Genomic DNA, 24,899 nt, shown 5'->3' with positions numbered 1-24,899 from the left:
GAGATGGGTTGACTGAGAAGAGACATGAGAGAACTCTCTGGAGTGCTGGAAATGTTTGTATCTTGATCTGGGTGGTGGTCACATAGGGAAATACATAGACAATAATACACTGAGCTTTACACTCAAGATTTGTGTGTGGAAGTTACTTCAATGTAAAAAATACTAAGGGATAATAATCATTTAATTTGGACAGACTTGAATGCTGGATGAACACCAACAAGATGAAAATCAACAGATTTAATTATAAGGCTTCATATTTAGGTTTAAAATTTAGTTGTTTAGTGCATGTGATGGAAGCAACCTGACCTGCAAAAAGTCACGTTCAAAAGATCTGGGAACCTTCATTGAGCACTCGCTTGTCGGGCTGTATTGGGCTATCACTGTCAGGAACAGAGGAGGTCTGTCCTACTGCGCTCATGGGAGCAGTGTCCGGCCTCAGGAAGGAGTGTCCTACTGTGATGCGTAATGAAGTTAGACCTCATCAGCTAAACGATGATTTTCAGACAGTGGCCACATTTTAAGAGAGGTGTTAAGAGCTGGCAGGAATCCTTTGACCCTGTTTTAATTTGGGTTTTTAATCTCAAGCAGGTGACTGGGGTTGCTGCCCTTTGATGACCACATGTTGTGGGTGGATTGCTGTTTCTCTCTCACAGGCTCATGTTAGGCTGCTTGACTCGGGATGATCACACTGCCTTCCTCGACATCTCTTGCAAGTGTCCTCTGAGACCAGGTTAAAAACTTCCTTTTTTAACATGGATCCCATTAGGATGTCAAAGGAGACACATGTGGTCATGTGTCCTCCTTCAAAGGGTGGCCCCTTTCAGGGCCTATGGGCCCTTTGTTTCCCACCTCCTAAAAGAGGCAGGAAGGAGAAGGTGAGCAGAGAGAGTGAGACGTCATTAGAGGGGTGATAACAGGTAAGAGAGGAAGGTGTGGTTGAACTTTGCCCCTGCTGCCTCTCTTCAAAGGGTGGATTAGTGCTGGCAGCCAGAGGGGGACAGAAAACCCAGCAGAGGGGCCCCTCGTTGTCTTCACTTGCTCTGCACCAACTAGCCATGCCTTGGGCATTTAGGAAGATGTGGATGAACTCCGCACAGAATGTGTCAAGACCACAGTCTCTGGCCCTCCCTGGCAATCCCACAGCAGGAGATGAATGGCTGCTATTTTCAACGATCTTGAGCTGGGTTTGCTGCACTTTATGTTTAGGGCTGTGCATGCTCGGCTCTGAGTGGTGTCTGCGATTATGCTGTGAATATGGAGTGACTACTGTGTGCCAGGTGCTGTACTGGCACTGGAACAATCAAGACAAAGAATGGAGGGTGGGAATGGGGTGGCCTATCACCAATACTTGTCCATCTTACAGCAAACACAGTCCTTTTCACATTGTTTCATCAACTCTTAGGTCATTCTCCAGCAATTAGGAAACCCTGCCCTGAGGAGCAGGTTATTGACACCTCGGCATTCCATGGATGCTTGAAGACAGCAGCAGAGAAAACTGAAGTTTTCTCGTGGGCCAGCCCAGTGATTCTCAACTGGCCTGGTAAAGCCACACAAGAACCACTGGCTCCTTCCAGAGTGTTGCAAATACATGGAATGCATTTCTGCTGTTACCGAGTTCATGTATTATCAGGAGAAAGGGATGAAAGGCATGACAATATGAAGCTATAGCCAAAAATGTTTTCTTGTGTTCTGGAACATGCAAGAACATGGACTCAAAATCTAAATGATCTCTGGGATGCCTTGAGAGATGATCAACAGTTCTGAAACAGTCACGCGGGCTGAGGGGCCAGCTGAATAGGATGAGGTGCTTCCAAGGACTCCAAGATATAGTGTTATACCTCAGTGCTTATAATGCGAGTAGAGAGAGTCAACTTGTTTACGCCAACTAGGCTGCAAAAATATTCATATCGAAAAGAGGACCACGGTCACAAAGACTAGGTACCACTGTTACAAACATTGTTTCTAATTCTCACACAACCAGGCACGGATGAGGACAGCCGCTGTGCAACTTGTCCCCTTCTCACCTGGAGACATGAAAGACCTGGTACTGCCCCCTCATTATATTATAATCAACTGAGACTCAAGAATTCTGTCACTTGGATAAACCCAAATTCTATACTTGAGGCTATTTTCAATTTATGTCTATCGCTATCTGGCTGTACAAAGATTTGAACCAAATAGGGTTTATATTTTGGTGGTTTGAAACAGTAAAGGTGTTCCTTTCACTAAAAATAGAATGTAAAAAAACTAAAATATAAAAAAAAATACCGAAAATGAAAACAGTAGTGGTCTTACTATTCTACATGTCGGTTTTCATTCATTCCCTCTGCCGGTAGAAGGTGGTCATAGAGATGACATCCTCTTCCCTCTCTCTGCAGGAGAGTGTGACTGGCCTGAGAGAACGGCCTCCAGGTGAGGTTGTGAGATGTGTCTACCACTCGAGGGGTCAACTCAGGGGCATGCGGTGGCTAAAAACAAATTTGGGCTCTACCTGCCTAGTCAGCTTCAGTTACTGGAAAGGGGCCTCTTCTAATTATGGCAGTCCTGCCTGACAGAGTTCCAGCATTTTATCCACTGGGGAGGGGGAGGAAGCCAGGCGCTTGGGACTGTGCTTCTATCAGCCCGACAGCCGGCAGCGAGGGCCCCTCCTGAGCGGGGAAGGGAATCTGGGGGCTTGTTAACTCTTATCTTTGGAGGAAACTCTCCAACAGATCTCAGCAGAGTTTCTGGCCAGAAGCAGCGTTCAACAAGGACAAGGGTGTTCCTGATATCGCACTTGACATGCTTGGCTGCAAGAAGAAATTTTCCTGAGGGGGCCTAAGAGGGAGCTTGTTCCCTGTACCTGAAACTCCAAGTGGCTCTGTGGGACGCTGGTGGGACTCCGTGGCTCCCTGTGGCTGCCAACGGTCACATGAACTGGGCATCAAACAGACCTTAGGGATTAGCTAGTCTAACGTATTTTACACAGGAGGAAACTGAGAATCAGGAGGTTAAAGGATTGTCTGAAGGCCACTCAACTAACAAGAGGTAGTAAATCCGGAATCTGATTTCATTTCTTTAAACTAAAATCAAAGACATTTCACTATACTACTGGGCTATTGCTTAGAAGAGGGGAAATGGGAAGAAGAAAGGGAATGTCATAAGAAGGAGACTGGGGCAGAGAAAGACAGGGAGAATCAGGACTCAGTGACTTGACTTCCATGGAATGTTCTGGAATATATTCATTGAGAGACAAGAATTGATTTTATGGTTTATTTCTCTATTCTCATGCCTAAATTGTAGATATTAATATCCTGGTTTACACACTTATTTCTACTTCTGCCATCACAAAAGTTAGGGCAAGATGGCATAAATATCAGAGCAAGCTTTTACTAATTTCTTTTTGTTAAAAAGAATATATAAAGATAGCTTCCTGCTGAACCAAGAGTCTAGTAAGACACAAAATATAAAATCATTTTCAACAAGGTCTTGAAATTTTAGAAAAAACTCTGCAAGGCAGAGAGAAGTACATTTGAGCATTGAGAATCAATACCACTTAATGCTATTCCTGCGTTCCCAAGGCATCACAAGACACTCAGTACTTTTAAAGATGTTAGAATTAAAACTTAGCTACCATGTTGGAAATGAAGCTCAGTGTGTTGTACTGATTAAATGTAATGCCCTGGATCTGGCTTTTCCAGGACTTACCCATGTCCAGACATTAGAAAAGCAGGTGAAATGGGAGACCTGCGGGGAACAGGCATCCCATGGCGGCTGTCACCTGGGAATTCCAATGGGCAGCCCATCCTGCCACAAGAAGCTTCCAGTTCAGACTGGAGGGTTTCCTATGCACAGCAAAGACTTTTCGCCATACTGCTGGGCTATGGCTTAGAAGAGGGGGACGTTAAAAGAAGAAAGTGGGTGTTATAAGGAGATTGGGAGAGAGAAGGAGAGGGAGGTCACATAAAACAAAAAGGCCTCAAAATAGAGAGGAGGGCAGGCAAATGAGGTTGCACACCTGTGTTTCTGGTTTCACTGCCCTCTGCAGTCTGTTTGTGCTTGCAGGAAGAACTTCTGCCTTGCTCAGAGCTGTAGACCTGTAATGTGAATGGACCTTTCTCAAGAAGTGCACAGCTAAAAAAAGTTGGCAAGGTTTGACTGAAGCCATAAGAGCTTCCCTAGGTCATGCATGGCAACCACTCTCACAACTTAAATCGTGCTGCACATGTTTGAACATCTGAGTGTCTTCATTTACTCAATGTTTGATTTAAAAGAAAGAGAACCAGGAACTCCAGGTGAACGGTTTTCAAAAACTGTCAGTGGAGAAGTACTGGTTACAAGTGTAGGAACGAGTTCAAGGGGAGCAGTTTTATGGCAAGTCTGCCGAGGCCCCCTCTCTCCGCAATGGGTGCCAGCAGGCGGGTCCCTGTGGCCCCCACACAAGGGGGTCTGACCCACCTGTATCCCTGAACTGAGCTTTCCTTGCCAATTAGCTCTACAATGAGCCAACATGCTCTTTTCTTCCTTGAATAGGAGGCTTCTGCAGATACAGAGGACAGGAAGGTTTCCAGTGACTAATTTGCCTATAACTTTAGTTATCTTCACCAGTGCTAAGGAGTTTGTGGTTTCACAGTGACTCATCCTGCAATGTTCACAGCTGTGTGGAGAGCGAGTGAAGCAGCCCCTGAGAGGCTGAACCTGGGGCAGCCAGGGTGCTGGGTGTTGATGATTCTGGATAAAACCGCCCACCACGTCCATCGCATGGCTTCGGATGTGCCTCTTGTGTGTCAATGGTCTGGCTCAACCTGTGCTTGGAGAGGTGACCTCTGTGCTACTCATGAGGACCTGAGGGATGGCACTCCATGCTGCCACTCCAGACCAGAACCCACATCTCCAAGGCAGTAGGCTTAGTGTTTTGACACATCCCTGACATGCCCATCTGACCAGACCAAGCTAACATGGGCCAAAGACTGGCCTACCTCTTATCACCCTTCCCACAGCTCCCGAACTCTAGGCCTTGATAGGAGGCCAAGAACAAGAAGTTCTGCCTCTGATTGTGACCATTTCTGCTGAGTCATCTGGACTCAGCTCCACTTTCCACAGATATTTGAAAAAGAGCTGCGCTATCTTCATTAGGTACTGTACCTGACAGCAAAGAAGAGCTCACTGAAAATGTCTAAATAAAAACATCCAAGTCCTGACGTACCAGGATGACTGAGCTTCTATAAATGCCAAGAAGACTGATTTGGGTTTGATAAGCTGTGGCTGCACCATCACAGAGCAGTTTCAGGAAGCACTGAGGACATTGATAGAGACCTACAAGGCCCACATGGAAAATCAGCAAGATGAAGCAACATTGCACAGACTCCAGTGCCCCAAAAATGGTGAATGAGAAAGCATGACGTTAAGAATTGCTGCTCTGGATCCAACCCATAGTCTGCTCCAGCCAGTGTTCTGGAGTTTGGAAAAGAATATTTCACAGGATGATATTTGAATTCACACATTTGTTCAGTGTTGATGTATGTCAGGGAGCTCCCTGTTGCATCACCCCCACCTCCAGCGAATACGCTCTATGGATCCCTCATGGGATGCTTACAGCTCATGTCAAATTTCAGAGCTAAATCCAGTTTCCCAAATCAGAGCCCTTCTCCACCAGGCTGTCCAGGGACAAAACTCACGTAACTCAAGCCTGAATCTGTGAGCAGAGATGGGCTCTCCCTGTTGGAGAATGAGAGCATGCATTATTTAAGTTCCTTTTCACTTAATTTATCAAACTAATATGCCGAGGTATTTTCTGTATCACAGGGGACCGTTTGGTAGCAGCTTGCATGGAGTAAGCATTTAATGTTTACCGAGTGAATGTATAATAAAGCTGAATCGCTGAATGCTTAAGTAAACATGGCCTATTAGAGGGAAGGCAACGTGGTGTCAGTAAGGAGAAATCACGTCTCACTAATCTCCTTGAGTTCTTTGAGCAGATAAATAAGCATATGGATAAGAGGGAACCACAGAACCCAATTTAATTTGACTTTCAAAAACCTGTGAGAAAATCCCACTTTAAAGACTGTTTTTAAAAAAATTGAGTCACTAAGGGTTGTTTTACCATCGATATGGAATTGGCTTAAAGACCATAAGCAAAGCTACACATAAGTGGATGCATTCCCAGATGGAAAACTATAAACACTGGGGTTTCCTGGAGAGCTCATCTGCGATGGGTCTTTTTACGTGTTTGTGAATGACCAAGACGAAGAAGACTGCATTGCAACTCCAGGTTCAAGTAATGCCGCATTCTTCTGGGAGGAATGTCAAGTTGATGGAAATTCCATTCAGTTGGGACAAGAATATATTGGATGCTGAAGAGTCAATATGTGTTTATGTCATGGGGTATAAAAAAGAAGTACAAGATACAGTTCTTGGCCTTAAAGAGCTAATAATGAAGCTAGACTGAAAGCCATATCCTCCTTTACTATAAATAGTAGAAGGCACAAAGGGATCAACTGTGACAATGAGTGATGCACGTGGTGAGTGCTGCCAGAGTTCAGGGAAGGGGAAAAGTGCGTGTGGATGGAGGCAGGAAAGGCTTCCTGGAGGAGGCAGAATCTGAGGAGTGTCGTGAAGAACAGCAAGAGTTTGGATGGGTGTGGAAGAGGTGGAGGGTTTTCTTGTGAGAAGCACTAATGTGTCACCTGCCAAGTACTGTGTAGAGGGAGAGGTTATATGCATGATCCCATCTGGCTTTCCGACAGCACAGTAAGGTGGACCATATCCCCCAACTCCAGGCCTTGAGAGGAGGCCAAGAATAAGAAGTTCTGCCACTGGTTGTGACCATTTCTGCTGAGTCATGTTGATTCAGCTCCACTTTCCACAGATATTTTTAAAAAGAGCTGCCCTGGCTCTTTTTTAAGTTAAGAAATGTGGCCAGGTACAGTGGCTCAGGACTATAATCCCAACACTTTGGTAGGCCAAGGTGAGAGGATCACCTGAGGCCAGGAGCTTGAGACTAGCCTTGGCGACATAGTAAGACCCCATCTCTGCCAAATATTTTTTTTAAAAAATTAGCCAGGCATGGTGGTACACATATGCAGTCCCAGCTACCTAGGAGGCTGAGATGGGAGGATCACTTGGGCCCAGGAGTTTGAGGCTGCAGTGAGCTCTGATCACACCACTGCACTCCAGCCTGGGTGACAGAGCAAGACCCTGTCCCCCCGAAAAAAAAGGAATGTGCTCAAGTTCACGTCATAATCAATATGAGCCCCACTGTTACACTGCCTTCAATTCTGGGGCAGTGTCAGCATGAGCAAGGCAAAGGTTCAGGCCCCTCCAGAGCAGGTGAGGGTGAGCAGGGAGAGGCTGGAGTGACGATTTGTATTGGGGAGCAGTGAGAGACAGTGTTAAGCCATGTTATCAGGGTTGATCATTTAGCCTCTCTGAACCTTAGTTTCTTTGTCTATAAAATAGAGATGATACTTGTACCCATCTCATAAGTTCTTGTGATGACAAGGACACACTCTGGATGGCTCACCTAGTTCAGAACACAGGGAAGGGGACTCTCTAATTTCTTTAAGACTTAGCCCCAAGCACCTCACACAATGGATCTAAGTCACAAGGGCCCTTAATTGTCTGGGGAACTTGGACTTAGTCCTGAAGGCTTAATCCTGTGCTGAGTGGAAGAGGAAGAAAACTGGAACTATACTCTGGAGTTTGGGGCCCTGGACCTAGTCTGGGTGGAGGGGTGGGTGAGGGGATGGTGAAAGAAATTAGGAACGGCAGACAAATGGCTTGGAGGAGAAATTGACCAAAGTTGAGGTCAATGTTATTGAGTCCCCCCTGCTTGAACATGTGCATTAAGTATGTCTGCCCCTAGCATGTGAAATCATTGACCTCTTCTAGGTCAGCTCTCAGGGTCACATGTCCTGGTGTCATGGGAGGAAATATGGAGACACCGGTTGACAAGTGCCATCTCATGGCTTAGGGGCTCGGACAGTCTCAAGCGCTATGGCAGGCTCCTGTGAGTGCCTTTGCTGCTTGCTAGAATGTAGCTTGGTGGTCCATGCACTTTGACTTACTGTCTTCTCCAACTTCTTTACTCAGCACTCCTTGCTGAGGCTGATGGAGCAACAAGCTATAGCTACAGCTGCATTGAATCATCAGAATCGGTTTCTTGACAGACGGCTTTCAGGGGACTTTGAGCAAGGAGATAGCAACGCAGTGTTTGGGAAAGAGAATCTAGAGGCAGCAGAGAAGCAGTTAAACTTCTGCAATTCCTTCAGCCATCCTGAAGGATGGAGGTAGCAGGCCAGCCACCCCCCTGCAGGCCACATCCCTCTAGAGGTCACATGATGTCTGGAGTTGGGCATGATGCTCTGGGGCTGGAAGAAGATGAGCATATTTTGGGTGAGTGGCCAATTACTCCATTCAACCTTGACATCCAGAAATGTCACTAAGGCAGCTGTGACAGCTGTGGCAGTAAAAAGAGCTCTAGACTTAAGTTGAGAGATGGCACGTGAATCCCTGCTCTTCCTCGTGGTAAGCCATGTTACCAGGGTTGATCATTTAGCCTCTCTGAACCTTAGTTTCTTTGTCTATAAAATAGAGATTATAACTGTACCCATCTCATAAGTTCTTGTGATGACAAGGACACACTCTGGATGGCTCACCTAGTTCGGAACACAGGAAAGGGGACTCTCTCTAATTTCTTTAAGACTCAGCCCCAAATGCCTCCCACCCAATAAGCTTTCCTCTGTCCGCATCCTGGTGGCCTGGGCTCCCCACCTCAGGAGCACTCACCACACTGCATTGTGCTGGTCCCCTTCCTTGTCTGCCTCCCTCACTAAAGCGAGAGTTCCTCGAGGGACACTGTCTCTTTACAGTCGGCACCTACACAGTGCCTGGCATATGGCAGGTATGCAAAACTTTGCCCAATAATCAACAAAAGAATGAATACATTACTTACTTCCCTAAAAAAATGAAAAGTGAGGTCTAATGGGACCCCCAAAAATGGCTGGCATGGTGATTCTCTGAATTCTCACAAACATGTTTATTAATTCACTTTAGACTTTTTCCAAGAATCAACATAAAGTTTACAGGTCTTCTCTGCTAGAATGCCTATCTCCTTATTTTTGGAAAATGGATAGCACTGATACCCATCATTTTTTCATTCTTTATTTCATTTATTTATTTATTTAAGTTTTTTGAGACAGGGTCTCTGTCACCCAGGCTGGAGTGCAGTGGTGCGATCTCAGTTCACCAGAGCCTCCCACTCCCAGCCTCTCAGATTCAAGCATTCAAGCAATTCTCACGTCTCAGCCTCCCAAGTAGCTGGGACTACAGATGTGTGCCACCACACCCGGCTAATTTTTGTAATTTTCTAGAGACAGGGTTTCATCAAGTGGGCCAGGCTGGTCTCAAACTCCTGAATCCAAGCAATCCACTCACCTTGGCTTCCCAAAGTGTGGGGACTACAGGTATGAGCCACCGTGCCTGGCCTGATCGCTGCCATTTTCCGTCACTTCTTCTATCCTTTGGGATTTCTCATCAAAGATAAATAGTAGGACATTTACTTTCCAAAAACAAAGGGATATGTACATGCATGTAGGCTGGAAACTTGAACTAATATAAAGGAGCCCTCTTAAAGCTTCCTCTCTTACTTGGGGACAAATTTCTTTCCTAATTTGCTTGTCTTCCCTTTCCAGCCTTAGTACTCTTATTCTTTCTGGGAAAGATGTAAGTGCAAGAACCTCAAAATTTTGCTTTCCAACTGATATTTATTAGCCTAGCTCATTCTCCGTCAGTCACTTGGCCTGTGCCCTCTGGATTCCCCCAGCTTTGAACCCAGCTTTAGAAAACCCTCTTGGTTTTAGCATTTTTAACAGCCTCAGCTTCCCTTGAGCTTTAGCTTTCTTGAAGCATTTCTTAAATGTAAATGCTACTCTTTTGTACCAGTCCCATAGATCTCTTTTGAAAAACCGAATTCACTGAGGAACTTAGTTTTGAGTGGAACTGACATAAACCTGATCAGAGGCCTGATTGCATCCCTGTTGGATCTGACATGCAATGCCTCCATCTGAGAACGATTCTCCATCCATCTATACGCAGAAAGAAAACTACGTACCATTCTGTTGGTAAAGTTACTGAAGTTCTCAACCAACACCTGCTTGATCATGTCTGGCTCAGAAATAACAATAAACATCCGACGACCAAGATAGTACCTGGGAGGAATAAAAAATGCATTAAAATGTGTTGCATTTACCCATTTCTCCTTTCCAAAAAAGAATTCACAGTGGCTTAGAATGAGGGATAAAAGATAACCAGGAAGTAAAGGTATGGAAGTCAGGAAGTAAAGTATGTTCTGATCATAAGCAACCATACAGCTGTGATGATCTAACATCAAATTTCTTTCCATCAGCACTCATGGAATGCTACCTTCCACTGGTCCCTGGAGACTCTGGGTTGAATAAGACACACTCCCTGCCCCAAGGAGCTTATTACAGCCTAATAGGAAAGACAGAGCTATACATGTAAATGCAATAATAAGGGGTTCATAAGATCCAGTAGTAAGACAAAGAAGGAACATGGAAGAGGTCGGTGTTATCCATATTTCCCCAAAATGGAAAGATAGGAATTCTAGCAAGAGAAGACCAATAACCTTTATACTGATTCTCAGGAGAAGTCTAAAGTGAACTAATAAACAGACGCTTGTGAGGAAAGATTAAACCTGTTTGGGAAGAACTGAATATCTGGTCACCACACTTACATATAAAGGAGCTCAACAGGTACTTTTTAATATTTTATTTTTATTTTTGTGATGGAGTCTTGCTCTTTTGTCCAGGCTGTACTGCAGTGGTGCTATCTCAGCTCACCGCAACCTCTACCTCCCAGGTTCAAGCGATTCTCCAGCCTCAGCCTCCTGAGTAGCTGGGATTACAGGTGCCCATCACCATGCCCAGCTAAGTTTTGTATTTTTAGTAGACACAGGGTTTCACCTTGTTGGCTGGGCTGGTCTTGAACTCCTGACCTCAAGTCATCCACCCACCTCGGCCTCCCAAAGTGCTGGGATTACAGGCATGAATCGCCGTGCCCAGCCCTCAACAGATGCTTAATGACATTGACGAAAATATGGACGAAAGGCTCAGCCAGTTAACTGGTGGCATGAACTCTAACTGGAGATAGTGCGTAAATACACGTCATATTATACTTACGAAAGTACCGGGGGCACAAAAGCAAATCAAGACCCAGTCACAGTTTCCAAGGGTCTGACCATCTGACAGGAGAGATAATTAGGCAATTAACATATAGCGTGATGTTCTGGCAGGCATGAGTGACCTCAGAGGCACACCCAACTTAATGCTTGGAGAAGAGAGAGTGAAGGCTTCCCAGAGTTGGTGCTTCCCAAGCTGAGTTCTGGAAGATGAGCAAGAGTTAGTCCAGGAAGAAGGGGTGACAAAGGAGGTGAGGGTGTGCTGGCTGGAGGAATCAGCTAGAGCAGTTGAGCCAGGGACAGGCCTGCTTGGGGGAACCATGAGTGCCCGACTACCAACTGTGCAAAGCAAGCCAGAGTGATGACAAGCGGCCCACTGTGTAATGACATGTTTTCAGTGTATGAAATTATACTTTCAGGGATGTAATTTGATCACTGGTGTATCCAGCTCAGAGCAGTAAGGAACAGATTTTAAAGGGGAAAGTCACACTGAAAAGCAGCCAATTTTCCTCTGGCACTTATTTACCAAGAACTTTTCATAAACCCAAATTACATTAATTGTTTTAAATTCTTCTCCTTCTCATTGACTATGGAAAACAATAAAAATATTTGTCTGGCACATATTAGGCACTTGGAAAATATTTACCTGAGTCATCATATTTTCCAAAATTGTCAGGAAAATCTTTGGGAAACAGGAATTCAACAGATGTGGTACAAAGAAAGACAAGAATACTACCTAGCTTTTGTGTTTGTTTGTTTGTTTTTACTGATTTTAACCAAGAAAACCAAAAACAACTCAATAAGGCCATAAACCAATGCTTTTATAAAATTTGTGGTGAGGGTCATGGAGTCTTTTGAGAATCTAATGAAAACTGTGGACACTTACAGCATTCTGTATACAATTTAAGAAGTCCTTGGATCTCTCAACCCCACTCCAGAGCAATGTTTCTCAAATATACAATGTGCTTAAAAGTCACCTTGGCTTGAAGAAATAACAGCTGAAAATTTCTGAATTTTGCAAAAGACATAAACCTACATATTCAAGAAGCTGAGTGAATCTCAACTGAGATGAACCCAAGGAAATCCATGCCAAGATACAACATAGTTAAACTTCTGAAAACTAAAAAAGAAAGAAAAACATTGTGAAAGCAACTGGAGAGAAATAATGTATTATCTGCAGGGAACACCAGTTCAAAGGACAGCAGGTTTTTTGTTTTTTTTTTAAATCAGGAACCATGGAAGCCAGAAGGAAGTGGTACATTTTTCAAGTACTGAAAGGAAATAACTATCAATCACAAGTCATCTATTTGGTGAAAGTATCCTTCAGGAGAAAAGTGGAAATAATGACATTCTCTGATGAAGGAAAACTAAGAGATTTTGTCACTAACATATTTACCCTTAAAGAATGGCTGAAGGATGTTCTCCAAACAGAAAGGAAAGGGAGATGATAACAGAAGAGAGTTTGGAACTTCAGAAAGGAAAGAAGGACAATGAAATGGATAAAAATAATAGACTATCCTTCTCAGGAGTCTCTTAAGTCATACTTGATGGTTGAAGCAAAAATTACACTACCATATGATGTGGTACTCAATGTACTTAGGGGATATACTTAAGACAATTATATTTAAAAAGTAAGGAGGCTAAAGGGACCAAAATGGAAGTAAGATTTCTACATATCACTCAAAATGATAAGGCATTCATACTCATAGATTGTGATAAATTATATATGTGTATTTACACAAGAACTAAGAAAAACTATTTAAAAATTATAATAAGCTAAAATGGAATTTTGAAAAATGTTCAAGTTATCCACAAAAAGGTAAGAAAAATGAAACAAGGAGCAGAAGGAATAAAAGAGAACAAATACACTACTATAATGGTGAATATAATGTAATACCTAGGTAACAATATATCAAAATGTGTGGCTGCAGCTAAAGCAATGTGGAGAGAGAAATTGATAGCACTAAATGCTACTTTAGAAAAGAGGAAAGATCTTAAATGAATAATCTGTGTTCCTATCTCAAGAAACTAGAAAAAGAAGAACAAAGAACCTTATCAAGCACAGGGAAGGAAATAATTAAAAAACAAGTGCAGAACTCTATGAACCTGAAAACAAAAACCATAGAAAAATTAATGAACAAAAAACTGGTTCTTTGAAAAATATCGATAAAATGGATAAACCTCGAGCAAGACTAACAAAGATAAAAGAGAGAAGACAAAAAACACCAACATCAGGAATGAAATGGGATATCACTACAAATAATGCAGCTATTAAAAGGATAAGGGACTACTACAAACAACTTTAGACTAATATATTTAAAAACTAGAAGGAAATTGACCAATTCTATGAAAATCATAAACTACTAAAGCTCAACCAAGATGAAGTGGGCAATCTGAATAAATACAACCACAAACAGTTAATAATTTTAATTAAATTTCAGAATTTAATTATTTGTATTTTTTATTTGAATTCATAATTTAAAATTTCCTGAAAAACACATCTCCAGGCCAGGATGGTTTCACTGGAGAATTCTACCAAATATTACAAGAAGAATTAACACTAATTTTACAATATCTTCCAGAAGATAAAAGAGGAGGGAACACTTCACAACTCAATTTATGAGGACAGGTTTACTCTGATACTGGAACCAGCCAAAGATAGTACAAGAAAACTATAGACCAGTATCCTTCATGAGCTTAAACACAAAAATCTTCAACAAATCAAATCTAGCACTGTATAAAAAGACTTATATACCAAAACCAAGTAGTATTTATTCTAGGCGTCCAAGGCTGATTCAGTATTTTCAAATCAATCAATGTAATTCACCATATTAATTGCCTGAAAAATAAAAAATTATGTGATTATATCAGTTGACATGAGAAAGCATTGACAAAATCCAGCACTTGTTCATGATAAAAACTCTCAGGAATAGAGAGGAGTTCCTCAACTTGATAAAGGGCAACTACAAAAACCTTACAGCTAACATCATACTTCATGTGAAAGACCGAATGCTTTTCCTTAAGATGGGGAACAAGGCAAGAAGTCCTCTTTCACTACTCTTATTTGACATAGTATTGGAAGTTCTAGCCAGTGCAATAAGGCAAGAAAAATAAATGAAAAGCATATAGACTGAAAAGGAATAAATATAATTGTCCCTATTTTGAGATGACATGATATCTACAGAGAAAATACTAAGAAATTTAAAAACAATCTTAGAACTAATAAGTGAGTTCAGCAAGGTTGCAGGATTCCAGATCAACATACAAAAACAAAAACAAAAACAAAATCAATAGCATTTCTATATGCTAACAATGAACATGTGTCAACCAAATGAAAACACAATGCCATTTACAATGTTGATGACAGAAATAAAAGAAGACCTAAGTAAGTGGAGAAACATATCATGTTCATGGATTGGAAGACTCCACAATGTAAAGATATCAATTCTCCCAAAACTGGCATATCAGTTTAATGTAATTCCAATCAAAGTCTCAGCAAGAATGTTTGTAGGCGTAGACAAACTTGTTCCAAAACTTATATGGAAAGGCAAACAACTTCAAATAACTAAATCAATTTTGAAAAAAGAATAAAGTGGGAGGAACCAGTCTACTAGATCCCAGGACTTGGCTATAGTCGTCAAGACTGTGTGGTATTGGCAGAAAGACAAACACATAGATCAATGGGACAAAATATAGAACCCAGAAGTAGACCCACATATATATGCTCAACTGATAATTTTGATAAAGATACAAAAGCAATTCAGTGCAGGAAGGGTAGGTTTTTCAACAAAAGATGCTAGAGTAGGCTGGGCACTCTAGCATAGTGGATCATGCCTGTAATCCCAGCACTTTGGGAGGCTGAGGCAGGTGGATAACTTGAGGTCAGGAGTTTCAGACCATCCTGACCAACATGGTAAACCCCATCTCTACTAAAAATACAAGTAACTATCCGGGCATGGTGGCACATGCCTATAGTCCCAGCTATTCGGGAGGCTGAGGCAGGAGAATTGCTTGAACCCAGGAGGTGGAGGTTGCAGTGAGCCAAGATCAAGCCACTGCATTACAGACTGGGAGACAGAGTGAGACTCTGTCTGAAAAAAAAAAAAAAAAAAAAAAGACGCTAGATCAATTGACATCCATAGGCAAAATATGAACCTCACACCTTATGCAAAAAATGAACTCAAAATGGCCTACAGACTTAAATGCAGAATATGAAACTATAAAACTTTTAGAACAGTAAAAAAAAATCTTTGAAATTTAGAGCTTGGCAAAAAGTTCTTAGATTTGACACTAAAACATAATCCATAAAGGATAAAAATCCAAAAGTTGAACTTGATCAAAATTAAAAATTTTTGCCCTTTCAAAGACACTGTTAAGAAGAAGAAAAGACATGCTGCAGGCTAAGAGATAATATTTGCAAACACATACCTGACAAAGGACTTGCCTCTGGATTCACAACAGAATTCTACAGACATTCAAAGAAGAATTGGTACCAATACTTTTGACACTATTCCACAAGATATAAAAAGAAGGAACCCTCCCTAACTCATTCTATGAAGCCAGCATCACCCTAAAACCAAAACCAGGAAGGGATGCAACCAGAAAAGGAAACTACAGACCGATCTCCCTGATGAACATAGATGCTAAAATCCTTAACAAAATACTAGCTAACCAAATCCAACAACATATCAAAAAGATAACCCATGAAGATCAAGTGGGTTTCATAACAAGGATGCAGGGCTGGTTAAAGTTATGCAAGTCAATAAATGTGATACACCACATAAACAGAATTAAAAACAAAAATCATGTGATAATCTCAATAGATGCAGAAAAAGCATTCACAAAATCCAGCATCCCCTTATGATTAAAACTCTCAGCAAAATCGGCACACAAGGGACATACCTTAGTGTAATAAAGGCCATCTATAACAAACGCACAGCCAACATAGTACTGAATGGGAAACAGTTGAAAGCATTCCCTCTGGGAACTGGAACAAGACAAGGATGCCCACTCTCACCACTCCTCTTCAACATAGTACTGGAAGTCCTAGCCAGAACAATCAGACAAGAGAAAGAAAGAAAGGGCATCCCTATCATTAAAGAGGAAGTCAAACTGTCACTGCTGACAACACAGTCGTTTACCTTGAAAACCCTAAGGACTCCTCCAGAAAACTCCTGGAACTGATAAAATAATTCAGCAAAGTTTCCAGATACAAGATTAGTGTACACAAATCAGTAGCTCTTCTGTACACCAACAACAACCAAGCGGAGAATCAAATCAAGAGCTCAACCCCTTTTACAGTAGCTGCAAAAAAATAAAAATAGGAATATACCTAACCAAAGAGTTGAAAGAACTCGACAAGGAAAACTACAAAACGCTGCTGAAAGAAATCATACATGAAACAAACAAATGAAAACACATCCCATGCTCATGGATAGGTCAGATCAATATTGTGAAAATGATCATACTGCCAAAGCAATCTACAAATTCAATGCAATCCCCATCAAAATACCACCATCATCCTTCACAGAATTAGAAAAAAGAATTCTAAAATTCATATGGAACCAAAAAAGAGCCTGCATAGCCAAAGCAAGACTAAGCAAAAAGAACAAATCTGGAGGTATCACACTACCTGATTTCAAACTATACTATAAGGCCATAGTAACCAAAACAGTGTGATACTGCTATAAAAATAGGCATATAGACCAATGGAAGAGAACAGAGAACCCAGAAATAAACTCAAATACTTGCAACCAACTGATTTTCGACAAAGCAGACAAAAACATAAAGTGGGGAAAGGACACCCTTTTCAATAAATGGTGCTGGGATAATTGGCCAGCCACACGTAGGAGAATAAAACTGGATCCACATCTCTCATATAAAAATCAACTCAAGATGGATTAAAGACTTAAACCTAAGACGTGAAACTTTAAAAATTCTAGAAGATAAAATTAGAAAAACCTTTCTAGACGTTGGGTTAGGCAAGGACTTCATGACTAAGAACCTGAAAGCAAATGCAACAAAACAAAGATAAATAGCTGGAACCTAATTAAACTAAAGAGCTTTTGCACGGTAAAAGGAACAGTCAACAGAGTAAACAGACAACCCACAGAGTAGGAGAAAATCTTCACAATCTATACATCTGACAAAGGACTAATATCCAGAATCTACAATGAACTCAAACAAATCAGTAAGAAAAAAACAAACAATCCCATCAAAAAGTGGGCTAAGGACCTGAATAGACAATTCTCAAAAGAAGATACACAAATGGCCAATAAACAAATGAAAAAATGCTCAACATCACTGATGATCAGGGAAATGCAAATCAAAACCGCAATGTGATACCACCTTACTCCTGCAAGAATGGCCATAATCAAATAATAATAATGATAAAAACAGCAGATGTTGGCGTGGATGGGGTGATCAGGGAGCACTTCTACCCTGGTGGTGGGAATGTAAACTAGTACAGCCACTACTGAAAACAGTTTGGAGATTCCTTAAAGAACTAAAAGTAGAACTACCATTTGATCCAGCAATCCCACTACTGGGTATCTATCCAGAGGAAAAGAAGTCATTATTCAAAAAAGATACTTTCATGGCATGTTCATAGCAGCACAACTCACAATTGCAAAATCGTGGAACCAACCCAAATGTCCATCAATCAACGAGTGGATAAAGAAACTGTGGTATATATGCATGGTGGAATACTATGCAGCCATAAAAAGGAATAACGTAACAGCATTTGCAGTGACTTGGATGAGACTGGACAGTATTATTCTGAGTGAAGTAATTCAGGAATGGGAAACCAAACATCATATGTTCTCACTGATATGTGGGAACTAAGCTATAAGGACCAAAGGCATAAGAATGATACAATGGACTTTGGGGACTTGAGGGTGGGGATAGTGGGAGGGGGTGAGGGATAAAAGACACAAATATGGTACAGTGTATACTGCTCAGGTGATGGGTACACCATAATCTCAGAAATCACCACTAAAGAACTTACTCACGTAACCAAATACCACCTGTACCCCCAATAACTTATGGAAAAATAAAATAAAATAAAATAGAAAATGGGCAAAAGACATGAACAGACATTTCACTAAAGAGGATATACAGATGCCAAGTAAACACATGAAAAGATGTTTAACATTACTAGCCATTGATGAAGTTCAAATTAAAACCACAATGAAATATCATTTCACATCTATCAGAAAGGCTAAAATTAAAAAAAAAAATGATAACATCAAAGGCTGGTGAACATGTGGAGAAAGTGGATCATTTATAAGTTGTTGATGTGAAGGTAAAACCATAAAGCCACTTTGGCGATTGCTTATAAAACTAACCATGTACTTATGATGTGACCCAGCAATTGTACTCTTGAACATCTGTCCCAGAGACATGAAAACTTACATGCACAGAAAACATGTACATGAATGTTTACAGCAGCTTTGTTTGTAATAGGCAAAAACTGAAAACAATTCAAATGTTCTTCAGTGGGTATATGGGTAAACAAACTGTAGTACATCTATACAAGGGAGTACTATGCAGCAATTAAAAAAGAACAAGCTATTGTTACATGCAAAAATTTGGATGAATCTCAAGGAATTTTGTGACTGAAAAAACAAATCTAATGAGATTACATGCTGTATGATTCTGTTTACATAACATTCCTGAAATAAAATTATAGAGATGGAGAACACATTAGTGGTTGCCAGTGGTTAGGGATGGGGGTGGTGATGGATGCGTGTGGCTATATGGGGTAGCTCTAGAAAGCCTATGGTCATAGGATAGTCTTTATCTTGGCTGTGGGGGGAGTTACACACATCTACACAGGTGATAAAATTGCATAGAACTACACACACACACACACACACGAGTGCATATAAATCTGGGAAAATTATGATAAGCACTGTGGGTTGTACCAAGGTCATTCTCCTGGTTTTGATAACGTACTATAGTTATACAAGAGGTTACCATTGGGGGAAGCTGGGTAATGGGAACATAGGACTTCCCTGTACATATTTTTTTCAACTTCCTGTCCATCTATAATTATTTCAAAATTAAAAAATTTTTTTAAAAAATCACTGGGGAACTTAATCAACTCTAAATTCACAGCCCCGCTCCCCACCAAGACTAATCTAGCAGGCCTGGGTAGGGCCCAGGAATCTGTATTTTAACCAGCTCTCAGATTCTGATGCAAGAGGATTCCTTCTACACTCTGAGAAATGCTGTCCTAGGGCCATGGTTTCCAGCCTTGAGGGCTTGTCAAAACCAGCTGTAGAGCATTCAGAAATAATAATGCCTGGCCCTATCCACACCTACCAGACCAGAGTCTCTGGGGTGGGACCCAGGCACCTCCTATTTTAATAAGCTCCCAGGGGGTCCTGATGCGCTTGACTGTAACCAGATTGTGGACCCAATTTGATTGGGTAAAAATCTGCTCTATATTTAACCAAAGTTCACACCCATTCTCATTTCCCTAAATTCTTAGATCTAAAAGGAAAGCAATTACATTGTAGGGCACACACATCTTTTGGTAATATATTTGTATTGATTTAGTTATTATCAAAATAATCTTACACATAATCTAGATTTTTTAAAGAAACAAAATAATACTTCTACTTTCAAATGAAAGTTGTCCTTCCAAGTAGTCACCTTGGGAGTCTTCTTGCTTTTTTTTTTTTTGTAGTAATATTGCTAATGCTAAAAACAATTTTGCAACAATTCCTTTAGAATGGTTTCAGAGCTGGTTTATGAATCTCATGAGAAAACTGGTCCCATTTTAGATGTAAATTGTGTAATCTTGTGAATTTATATTTATAAAAATGCTCATCTATAGTTTGAGGAGCTCCTGAAAAGACCTTGAATAGAGAAAAAATGTAAAGGAAGTGTGTCTTAGGCACACATAGCTTTCCTTTTGGGTGCCTGGGATGGTTCCCCTGTTTTTGTCTGCCCACTACGTCCTGGGGAACCACCCCCTGCATTCCATGCAGTTCTGAAGGAGCTCTCAGTGATAGAGCCCTGCCCCTCTGGTCATGGGGGTGGGCTCACTACCCAGGCATGGCCAATTCTAGTATCTCATCTCCTTGGCAACAATGACTGGTCCAAGAGTGGACGCATGACCCACTCCAGGCCAGTATGGATCCTTCATTGGGATTTCTACATGGATGCTGGGGTGAAAAGCTCTGACTTTCTCCTGGAGCTGCTAAACTGAGAATATATTAATCTAGGGCTGATGGTGGCCATTTTTCTACCACATGGAGAGAGCCTGTCTGCAGAAGGAGCTGATAGAGACCAGCAGAGATTTCAGATAGACAGCCTGCCACAAAGCACAAGATAGAGTCCAAACTTTCTTCCTGCAGCTCTTCATTCCATCCTCCTAGCCTACATTAGTTAGTTTGTGCTAAAGTTAGTGTTGGGTTTCCCATAATTTGAAATCAGGAAGTCCTAACTAGTATGGTGCCCCTTTTTCTTCTTAACCTTGTGAATTCCCAGTGCCATTCTGCCTCTCAAAGCTTGCTTCCCTAGAAGGGCCCGATCTTGGTATTGCACAATGATATGAATGTGAGGCAGTGTCTTCCTGCTCCCTGAGATGGCATGGGTCCTAGAGATCAACACGCAACAGAGTTTAGCAGGTGGGATCCGGGGTCATCCAGCCATACCACTCACACAGAAATCCGTTCCAGGTGCAAACTTCTGAAACTCTCTGGGCCATGGCTGAAATATGGGAGTGAAAACTAAGTTATCTCTGTAGTTTACTGTAACTGTAAATCCTATAATTCCTACAAACTTGAAAGGAAATTAAAATATGGGGTATTTGAATTTTAGGTCTACCTCCTATAGGGTGCAAAGAAACTTCTCATACTAGTGAAATATTTGCAGAGGTTGTAGTTTCTTCTCAAACCTTTGAGATTAACAACAACAATCATGAGCATTTATTCTGAGTGTTTACTATTGACCAGGCTTCATTCTAAGTGCATTACATTTATTTCCTCATGTAATTCTCATAGAAAATGGATGATGCCATTATTTTATCCACTTTTCAGGAGAAAGAAACAGACTTAGAGAGGCAAAGTCACTTGCCCAAGACAGGGACTTGATTCCAGCCCAGGTCCTTGGTGGTGAGCATGCTGTCACCTATTCCAGTGGCTGCTTTACCTCGGGTGGCCTATCTTTGAACTCGCTCCAGTGCTGGGTAGGTGTGCAAGGGAAAGCGGGCAGGCTCCCAGCTGTGCAGAATGTGGCTTTTAAAGGTGCAGATTTAGAGCATATTCTTGCTTAATGGACCAGAAAACCCCCAGCCCAATTAAGGAGGTAAGGCCTTGGTTCGCTCTAATCCAAACTTACATGTAGACTCCTTTCCGGGCAAGAAATTCTTAACCAGTTATTCATCTATACTTAGCTATGCAATTAAGAATTCACTTATTCAACTCCAAAGCACCTGGTTGAAGAGAAAATGTAGGCAAATCAGTGAAGTATTGTGTAGACAAAAATAACCACTTGTTTGACTTGTTTAATTAGTGGTTTTCTCTCTTTTTTTAAACTGACCAGTCAGTTAAACCAAAATAGTTCCCAGCCGCCTTCTGGGAACTTAAGTAGAATAGGCTGTTGGGATTAGCCTGGGGGCTGCCTGGCCTCGTTCCAGAAGGCCTGCTCCTGTCAGGGGTGACTGAGCTATAGACTGTTCTTGGTGGTGGTGGGCAGGGGGTCACCTACAGGCACCGACATGAAAAAATGTCCAGATGACACAGCCGAATGGAAAAGCACATAGTAAAAGAGTATGGGGAGCTCTGTTGATAAATAATAGTCCGTCTTTCTATTACCTAGTCCCTTCAGAAAGCATTTACTGAGCACATACTCTGTGTCGGGCCCGCGGCTCACGGGGCATAGATCTGGAGCGGGAAATTATGGGGCCTTGTCCTTTTCATCTTATCTATTTCTTGAATGTTCAGTGTTTTATAATGAGTGCATGTGACTTCTACAATGAAAAAAAAAACAAGAGAGGGAGAATTTGCCACTGGATCGGTCCCTCGAGACTGTCAGAGGCAGAGTGGCGGTTGGCAGTGCCGCAGTTGCAGGTGTTAGAGAGTCTTAGGAACTTGGGCTCAAGGCCTGGTCCTGTAATTTAACAGCTGCATCACCTTGAGCAAATCGACCTTCTTGAGCCTGTTTCTATGATTAAAGAGACTGATGTGAGGTCAGATGAGAATAGTTTGCCCAAACAGAAAAGTTTAATGAAAATGCTGGTCATGGTCACCTTCCCGTGAGAGGTGGAGGGCCCCTGCAGGCCCCAGCAGGTGGGCGACACCCTGCTGCTGCCACTTTGTCAGGGACGAAGAAGCTGAGTGAGGAAGTGCCCCATGGGAGCATCAGGAGGCCCCTGACGGGAGCCCAACACCCCCCCCCCCATCAGCAGCAGGAACAGAAAGGCAGGCACAGGCCGGAGGCGGTAACTCACGCCTATAATCCTAGCACTTCGGGAGGCCGAGGCGGGAGAATCACCTGAGGTCAGGAGTTTGAGACCAGCCTGGTCAACATGGCAAAACCCCGTCTCTACTAAAAGTACAAAAATTAGCCAGGCGTGGTGGCGGGTGCCTGTAATCCCAGCTACTCAGGAGGCTGAGGCAGGAGAATTGCTTGAACCTGGGAGGCAGAGGTTGCAGTGAGTCGGGATTGCGCCACTGCATTCCAGTCTGGGTGACAAGAGCAAGACTCTGTCTCAAAACAAAACAAAACAAAACAAAACAAAAGCCATGCACGTTGGGAGACTCCTGATTTTCAGGTAGAACTGATGAGGGCTTTCAGCTCCTCTGACAACTGCTAAACGCCAAGCATCTGAGAACTTCTTGTCTCCTTGACAGTTTTATTTCCCAGCAGGCTGAGGATGCAAACAGGGTAGCTGCCGTCCTACCCTCAAGTCTGAGCTTTGCTGTGGAATGTCCATGTGGAAGTGGCAGGAGGCTCAGTGAGGAAAGGGGTAGACGCTACTGCAGATCACAGTTGTGAGTGTCTGAGATGCTCAACTTCCAGAAAGTTCAGAGAAAGCTAAGGAGAAGTCCAGGGCTGGGCATTTGATTCACAAGTGCTCCTCTGTGGCTGGATGGCCCGCAGGGTGCCATGGGGAAAGCAGGGTCCCTGGAGCCCTGGGGCTCTGTCCCTGCTTGACTCATGGGGCGTCTTTCCCTTTGGGTCAACTCAAGCCTCTGTCATTAAGCAAGAGGCTTGAGTCAGCTGAATGGCAGAGCAGACTCAGCTACCAGGGAGCGTTTTCTCGAGGAGCCAGTGATACAGTCATAGGCCGTGGAGTCCGGAGTTGCTTTCCCAGGGCTCCTGCCTGTCACTCTGAGCAGGGTCCAGCATCATCTGCCCATGTTACCCTCAGGGTACTCATGCCTGGGGTCCACCCTGAATTCACAGAACCCTACAGAGATCGATGGACTAAAACAACCCTTTGTCAGCCCCTCCGCTTTCAGGGGTTTGTAGGGCCAGTTCAGCAACCTTCTTTTGCCCTTTTCAAGCTGGTACGATCCCTGGTCCCTTGCTTCCTGGCCAGACTTTGGACCTCCCACACAGAGGTCCAAAGTCTCCACCATTCTGGCCTGCTGCTTGTCCACATGCAGGCCCCCACTCCACTTATCCACCTAGGACTTGGTAAAATGCAAATCTGAGTATGCTGCTTCTTTATTGAAAACCCTTCAATGGTTTGCCAAGATCAAGTCCTTGGGGAGTCTTCAGCATGTGGCACACAACGTCCTTCACACCCTGCTCCCTGCCTTGTTCTTTGGCCTTGTGCCTCCCTGAGCCCCCCGCTCGCCCTGCCATCAAGAGCCAAGAGCCAATCCTGATCACACTGACTGAAACCCTCCATGACCTCTCACTCCCATGCCTTTGCACATGCTGTTCCCCCTGCCTTGCCTGGAACAGCTCCCCTTTTCTTGCCTGGTTGACTCCTAGTGGTTCTCTAGTAATTGTAATTTTTTTCCTGACTGTCTTTCTGCTGTTTGTAAGTGGTGGAAACGCATCTTGTCTTCTTATCTTTGATGTCTAGTGTTCATTATGTTGTTAAGCATGCAGTGGGAATTCCATGATGTCAACGCAGTGTGCTGTATTCCAGCTCCAACTTCTAACGCCAGCTGGCTTCGGGCCCTGTCTCTCTCGCCTGGACCACTGAGGAGCTCCCAGTGAAGCTCTCTGTCTCCAAACCAACCCTCCCGCCAAGGTCAATGACCTTCGTAAAACAGAAGCTGACTGTGTTGTTCTATTCCCTATAAACCTCTAGTGGTTCTCCATCATTTGAAGCAAGTTTAAGCTTCTTCACTTGTAACCAACCAGGGGCTCTTCAGGAGCTCCTGACTTCTCTCCTTGCCCCATTCCTCTTATACCTGCATTTCCAAACGTTCTTAGTTCACGGTGCCCTTAGTGACTCAGTAATTTCTTCATAGCGCTGCCCAAGCCAAACAAAGAACCCCACAGTCTCATTTCTAAGTAGATAAGTTCAAACAACTTTATTAGCATACATGTGCTAGCAAGTTAGTGGACATTTGAAGAAATAATACACATAAATTGAAAGCAGTTCCTGCAGTGCCTGACAGATGTTGCCGTATTTGTCACGAATATTCAAAATACCATAGCCCAGGAAGCCCCTGTGAGTTCACTGTGGCACCCTGGGGTGTCTCAGCACACAGTTTGGGAACCACAGTCTTTCACTCTTGTTGTGAAA

General features: G+C 42.7%; 1 protein-coding gene across 4 annotated transcripts in view; it reads right to left on the bottom strand.

Moving 5' to 3' along the window:
- TBXAS1 (thromboxane A synthase 1) overlaps positions 1–24,899 on the bottom strand; it is a 197,746-nt gene that overhangs the window by 105,654 nt on the left and 67,193 nt on the right. For 3 of the 4 annotated variants that reach the window (XM_005550924.5, XM_045388252.2, XM_074036135.1), the window contains exon 4: positions 10,091–10,187. The exons of the other annotated variant lie outside the window; for it this stretch is intronic. In XM_005550924.5, coding sequence (XP_005550981.2) covers positions 10,091–10,187 — 97 coding nt within the window. The remainder of the gene's footprint in view (positions 1–10,090; positions 10,188–24,899) is intronic. 4 annotated transcript variants of the gene reach the window in all.

Source organism: Macaca fascicularis, chromosome 3 (assembly GCF_037993035.2).
Source record: "Macaca fascicularis isolate 582-1 chromosome 3, T2T-MFA8v1.1".
NCBI classification, from domain to species: Eukaryota; Metazoa; Chordata; class Mammalia; order Primates; family Cercopithecidae; genus Macaca; species Macaca fascicularis.
This window is presented reverse-complemented; position numbering and strand designations above follow the sequence as displayed.